Here is a 7,662-nt window from a genome sequence, read left to right on the forward strand (position 1 = left end):
TAATCAGGCTCACATACGTTTATGTGTGTAGAGGTAAAGGAATAAAATCCTTATATTTTATTCTCTTCACTTTCTCATTCCTCTATTCTTGGCATACATATATATAGTATGGGATTTGTTATTGATTTTAAATTTGAATCTCAATTCAAATTTAAATCATATCATAACTTAAATTGAAAACAGAATCAGTTAGGATCTCATCCAAATTTAGAAATAGAATAACTAATTATTCTCAAATCTCATTTAATATTCTCAATTATCATATTATTAATTTATTTTTGGTGCTAGTAAAAAATATAATAATATTCTATTTGAATTAATATAATTATTTATTTGATCAAATGAAAATAATAATTAAATAATTCTATAGCAAAGATTAGAACACTCGTTAGTGTGTGACCTCATAGGTTCAATACTAAGCGGGTAGTAAATTAGTCGTACTAAATTTACTAATCAAGGTTGGCGTCTAGCAACACTGCTCAACGACTCGATAGTATAAAGTAATATATTTTTACTAAGAACCTTAGAAGAACAAAGTATAATTCCTTCCATCTTTCTTACTCTTGGTTAACCCTTAGAGTATGGTTTAATTGTCAAACTCTAACTTGTTACCATTATTATAATGAACTGTGAATGACCTAAAAAACTCATTTCTTCATTTATTCAATCTCCTCAGCCAAGGTTTTATTCATCTCAGTCATTATAATCAAAGAACTCAAACTCTTTACCGAGAGTTGACGGATTCCTTATTGGCTAATCATTAATTCTACAAGTATTTAAATCTTACCCAATATTCATTCAACTAGCATCCTAGGGTATTAGGTGTCCGGAATCAAAGTATAATAAATACATTGTTAATTACTATGACAGTCCCAGATCAAAGGAAATTCTATTACTATGTTCATCTTGAGAATATCCTATTGACAAATATACGATAATTATAACCATTAGGAATTCTCAAAGTGAGTCAGTTCAATGGTCATAATATCTCTATATGCGTCATCTATATATATAATTTAATAAATAAGATCTATTAATCTTCATCCAATGAAGACCATTATATATATATATATATTGATCTTTCCGGATTATTAATGTCCTTTTTAATAATCCTATGACCAAGAACAATTTAGATTAAATTATAAAAGATTTATCTCTCAATATTATGATCACTATCACAATGATAAATCTCTAAATTTAATCAAGGACCTTATTATATTAATATTTTAATATAATAATAATAACAAATTATTTGACACATGATTGATTGGATTGTGGTTATACTCCTTATTCCCAACAATCTCCCACTTGCCCGAGAGCCAATCATGATAGATTGAATCTTGAGCATACTATTATCTCAATAATCTCCTACTTGTACTAGAGCCAATCAATCATGTGTATAATTTTTAATACACATTTGTATTTATCAAAACTCTTTTGTCTTTAAACACCTTTGCTTTTGAGCATATTTGCTTGACCTTTTGTAAAATACACCTAGTGCATAATAAATAACACGTTTTCTCAAAACATGAAATCTCCCACTATAATAGTGCATAATTTTATTTTAAGTACAATCCTTATTGAACATGATTATAAAGAACCTAAGTAACCATTAGATCTATCTTTATAGAATTGTATCATTATACAAATAGGCTACTTTTGAAAAAGTTAGTTTGACGATCAAACCTTTTATACTCTCAAGAGAAAGTATATCCTCTATTGAGTGGTATACAATTTTAATAAAAGTAATTGTACTTCCATTCTTTCTTTAAGAGGAATCTCTTTTCTAAAAAATAGTTTAACCTCTTATCACAGACACTTTGTCATAAGAAGAGTGATAAAAATAATCTCATTATTTCTTTAGGATAACCAATAAATCTCATTTATCGAACCTGATATCAATTCTATTGTTGTGCAATCTCTTAATACATATAAGACATCTCCAAACTCTAATGTTCTTGAGTTTCACCTTATGCCTTTTCCATATCTCATATGGGTAAAAAATTGATTTAGTGAGAAATTTGTTAATTTAATATTTCTAAAATATAGTCCAAATATTTAACAAACAGTGATACTCAACTAAATCAAATTTCATGTCTCTTAAGAACAATTTTGATGCGCATCCTCAATACTCATATTGAGCTTTTCCAAAAAGATCACAAACCTTAATCATATTAGGGCCAATTGTAAATTGTTTGTAACAAAATAAATCTCTAAAAATACTTGCAAGAATAATTCTCGCTAAAGCCATTTGGCTAATGGCATTCCAACTTCTAAAGTTGTTTAATTCAAAATATATTGCCCAATACTCCCACTAGTTTAAATAAAATCTTTGATAGTCATACTATCTTACTTTGGACACTATACATCTTTTCAAGATGTTCAGTAATAAATAGTAGGTATATGCTTTTAAAATTAGAACTCATGATTGTCAAAACAACCCATATTGTAGTAAAATAATATTTTAGATACTTTATAAGTATTGACTATTTCATCACCAATTTTATTGGACAATATTATTTCAATAGGATTATCATGTCCATGAAACTCTTTTATACATAAGAATAATTCTCAATGTATAGCCAATTTATCACTTTCAAGTATGCCATACGAAAAATGGACATGTTTAAAAATTTAAAATATGAAAGTAAATCAAGAAATCTATATTTCTAGCAAAATTATTTAGAATCGTGAATGAGTACATTGGTTGTCAAGTTGTTACTCATACATATTCCAAATAAACATGATTAAATTGTATCCCATACAATTATAATTCTTAATAATTATCTGGTTGTCAGACAGTTATTTAACTGAATTATATTTTATACTTCTAGGTAGTCTAGGTTCAAGTATAAAATTAATTCTCCTTATACATCGTCATATGCATAAATAAATTCTATCTTTGAGTACAAGTCTCCTGGTTGTCAGGTTGCTCCTTGTAAACAAGAGATAAATTTATTTTTTTGGCAAACTCCTAACTTTTAGGATTATCTCTATTGTTAGAGAATTTTTTTTTATCAGTATTCATGGATTAAATTTTATACTCCCACGTTATCTAGGTAAAATATAAAATTAAATCCTTAATATATCAAATGTATATACTGATTATTATTTTCAAAATAAAACTCCTAGTTGTCAGGCCGCTCTTTATAATCAAGAACATTAGAAACCCTAATTTCTAAAATTAACTCTTGGTTAACCCTTAGAGTATGATTTAATTGTCAAACTCTAACTTGTTACCATTATTATAATGAACTGTGAATGACCTAAGAAACTCATTTCTTCATTCATTCAATCTCCTTGGCCAAGGTTTTATTCATCTCAGTCATTATAATCATAGAACTCAAACTCTTTACTGAGAGTTGACGGATTCCTTATTGACTAATAATTAATTTTACAAGTATTTAAATCATACCAAATATCCATTCAACTAGCACCCTAGGGTATTAGGTGTCTAGAATCAAAATATAATAAATACATTGTTAATTACTATCACAGTCCTAGGTCAAAGAAAACTCTATTACTATGTTCATCTTGAGAATATCCTATTGACAAATATACGATAATTATAACCATTAGGAATTCTCAAAGTGAGTCAGTTCAATGGTCATATCTCTATATGCACCATTTATATATATAATTTAATAAATGAGATCTATTAATCTTCATCCAATGAAAACCATTATATATATATATTGGTCTTTTCGGATTATTAATGTCCTTTTTAATAATCCTATGATCAAGAACAATTTAGATTAAATTATAAAAGATTTATCTCTCAATATTATGATCACTATCACAATGATAAATCTTTAGATTTAATCAAGGACCTTATTATATTAATATTTTAATATAATAATAATAACAAATTATTTGACACATGATTAATTGGATTGTGGTCATACTCCTAATTCCCAACAGAGATTAAAAAGGAAAGATGAAAGAAAAGGATTAGTGAGGTAAAGATAAAATGATCAAAAATTTGATTTTGAAAATAATTTTAACCTTGAGAACTATTTTAAATAATAAAAAAAAGTAAAAATAATTTCTATTTTAACTTCAAACTTTAAGAATTAAAACAGTAGTTGTCTCTACTTTTAAACTAATCCGTACAAATTTTACGCTTGAATTTAGTAGGTTCTTTTTTTGTTTTTTTTTTTTAAATCCACTTGATACTCAATATTGTCTTCATGTAACAACTAGTAGTTAAAGACTTACAAGTAGTTATTTTCATGTAAAGTTAATCACTGAAAATCGTTAGATCATTTAACAAATTTAATTAAATTAAAATATAACAACTTTTAACTATCAATGCTATATGAATACTAGTACGTATAAACTTTCACCACCAAATTAATCCATGCAGAAACTTCTGATCATGGAAGTGTGTCATAATGTTAACTGCTTTGTAATTGTACTCCCAATACAAATATCTACGTTAATTGTGACAATATAATAACAAAACCAAATCAATGATCTCATAGAAGCTTCAAGTTACATAATGAAGGCAAATATGGCTAACTAGTAAGTTAAAATTTACAACAAAAAATGTTCTGATTGGCAATAACAAAATTGAACAATCAAATTACAGTTTTATGTTTACATGATTCTCCATGTTCCTCCTTCAAAGAATGAAGCTTAATAGCTTATCATACAAAATTTTACCTAGCAAACATTAAAAAAAATCTTGATAGAAATAAATGACACTGCAGAAAACCTGCATTCTTATTCTCCACAAAAATTGGGTGAAATGCGTGCATTTTTCGTTGTTTCAATCCCTGTCCAGATTCTGAAATATGTATAACCCAAACTTGTTCTGAAACAGTTCTTCCCAACTAAATCAGGCAAGAGCATCTGCATCGCCAAAAATATCGCTTTGCTTACTTCATGGCTGATCATCAAGCCGATCCTTGCGAAAGCAATGCTGCATCTCGCCGAGCTTTTTCAGCATCATTCCCAACACCATCCATCATGCCTGCATTAAACATGATTCTTCTTTTGTAGACATTGGCCAAAACGGAGATAGCTCCACCACTTTTCCTATTATAATCAGTGTCGGTGACACCAAACCAGCGGATGTAATATTCTCGGAAAGTTCCTTCAGTTTTGCGAACACCTACACGATTTCAAATAATATGCATGATCAGAAGAACCTAGTAGCTTTGATTATGCAAAAACAAATAACAATGGTGACTTCGTAGATAAGTTGGATGCAACATCTAAACAAAAAACAAACACAAAAACAAAAACAATTATAATGACTTGGCCTGTAGACTGTAGTCCCAGATGCAACTTCTTAAGAACTTTCAAATTGGTTCTTTTATCGAGTACTTTGTAACAATTATTTTTTCAAGATTGATAACAATGAAAGGCATCGTTTCTTACAAAAACAAGAAGGTCAAATTTAGAGAGGGACAGACACAAGTAACTCCAATACTGCACTAGGAAGAATAGTGGATCCTGTGCAGGAGCCTTATATACACATTCAGTAAAACTAATAGCTTCAATTTTTTATGTAAAAAGATGAAATGAATCATAACAATAAATAAGCGGAACAAGGGACACAAAGTTGTGTTGCAAGAGTATAAGCCTTATCATGAATTGCAAAGTTATTCTTGGGGAAAGCATGACTAAACAACCAAGTGTTTTGGCTGTGTACATGCGAATTATGAGGAGAGTGAATGATAAAGGAAATGATCAATAAAAAGACTTCAAATATAACAAGAAAAATAAACTTTTGAAGAAGGATTTTGAAAGAGGCAAGTTTGAGAGGCATTCAGGATATGCTAACAAATTGTAGGACTAGATGGCTAAACGGATTAAGTGGATAATAAATGTTGAGACATGGGAAATAAATGCAGACATAAAGCATAGGATTCAACCTAGATGGACAAATTGAAGAAGAGTCATTCAAGTATTAATTTTTTATGATAATAACATTGTTTTATTTATTTATTTATTTTGTATTCACAACTATAAGATCAGAATGTTGTATAGAACTGAAAATTTGGCAATAAGATTGAACTAGTAATGAACGCATCGAAAAGAAAGTTGGGATAGAAAGAAACAATTTGTGATAAAGATGATAAATATCCTCTAGAGAAGGCCTTTAGTAGCTCTCTCAAGTAGAATACGTAAACTGATGGTAGTTTAATAGCTAGCTAGAGATAAAGGGAGAATTATTGGTAAGACAATCAAGAGGATTAGATTTTAATGGTTTGAGTTAAAAGGTGATTGATGACAAGACACTATGGTTTAATACATGTAATTACCACCATCCAGTGGGGCAAGACTTAACTATTACTATCACTATATAGATGTGTACATATTTTCCAACTAAGGCTCAATATCATAGGTTTGTTGCATAATAAGAATTTCACGAGTTTTAAGATAGCGCATTAATAATTTATTAATTTTCAATATGATACTAAAGCAACTCCAACAGCAAAAATGTTACTAGTGAGGTAAAAGAGAGATGGTTAATTCCATGGTAAGTCATAGCCCTCTTAATTTAATAGTGTCATTGTCAATGATGACTATAAATGAATGCAATGAGACAAACAAATAACTAGTTAATCAATTTGATATATTGAGAACGTGAAAAGGAAGATATAGTTATGCTTACTGTGCGCTGTTGAGGTGTTGTCCCTCGCTCAATGGCTGCAGCTGGAGTCTCGGGGGACAAACCATGACACATTAATTTCTGTGCAAGTGAAGGGAGGGTTGACAAGCCCATATAAACCACCAATGTAGAATCAGGATCGGCTGCATTTTCTGCTACAAATAGAGGATCAGTTCCACCTTTCCTTGAATGCCCCGTGAGGAACCTCACGCTATTTGCAATACCACGATGAGTTAACGGAATCCCCAGCTCTGCTGCTATTCCAGATGCTGCAGTTATGCCTGCAAGGAATGAGAATAACTGATTATGGTAAAATCACAAACCAAACATGATCAACTAAAAAGGGGAAAAAAACCTAAAAGAATAAGTGGTAACATGAACACCAATCATCTTCCCTGTCAAATTGCCAATTCAACAAGGCACTTTGTGCTTTGCGATGTAGAGTAACCAGTGAGTGTATCTAATTCTAATGAAAAGTGCCACTTTAAGTTGGATTAACCATAAACTTGCTTAGAAAGCAATGAATACACAAGGAAAATACTCGGTCACTATTATATAAAGTATAAGACATGCCTGATTGATCCACAGATACCTGTTTCAAGATTAAATAACAAACTATTTTCCGTAATGACTATTGACTCAATTTGGCAAAAACCGATTTTTATCCGTGGCAACTATATAACACAATGGAGCATTGGTGCCATCAACATTATGATTTATTAGGATCCAAAATCTTTGTAGTGTCAAATTCGTCTTAGTAAGATAAAGACACCAGAAGCATACCTGGAATAACTTTCACTTGGATACCTTGTTGCTGCAAAAAATCCATTTCCTCTCCACCCCTCCCAAACACCTACATATACCAAATGAAGAAGTGAAAAAAAAACATAAAATAGCATACAGTCCATCATCCATGACAATGCAATGCATCAAATTGCTTCACCAACGGACAACCCCAAATGGAAACTTACCAATGGATCACCCCCTTTAAGTCTCACAACAGTGGCCCCGGCTTCTGCAAAACTCAGAAGAAGCTCATG

At 30.2% G+C, this 7,662-nt stretch overlaps 1 protein-coding gene across 1 annotated transcript in view; it reads right to left on the reverse strand.

The window, feature by feature from the left end:
- Positions 1 to 4,456: 4,456 nt before the first annotated feature.
- The window catches only part of LOC107458929 (S-adenosyl-L-methionine-dependent uroporphyrinogen III methyltransferase, chloroplastic), a gene marked incomplete in the record, with an annotated part of 5,103 nt that continues 1,897 nt past the window's right edge, over positions 4,457 to 7,662 (reverse strand). The window contains 4 exon segments of the mRNA XM_052251954.1: positions 4,457 to 5,116; positions 6,626 to 6,903; positions 7,406 to 7,475; positions 7,594 to 7,662. Coding sequence (XP_052107914.1) covers positions 4,970 to 5,116; positions 6,626 to 6,903; positions 7,406 to 7,475; positions 7,594 to 7,662 — 564 coding nt within the window.

The sequence above is a fragment of the Arachis duranensis genome, chromosome 7 (assembly GCF_000817695.3).
Source record: "Arachis duranensis cultivar V14167 chromosome 7, aradu.V14167.gnm2.J7QH, whole genome shotgun sequence".
NCBI classification, from domain to species: Eukaryota; Viridiplantae; Streptophyta; class Magnoliopsida; order Fabales; family Fabaceae; genus Arachis; species Arachis duranensis.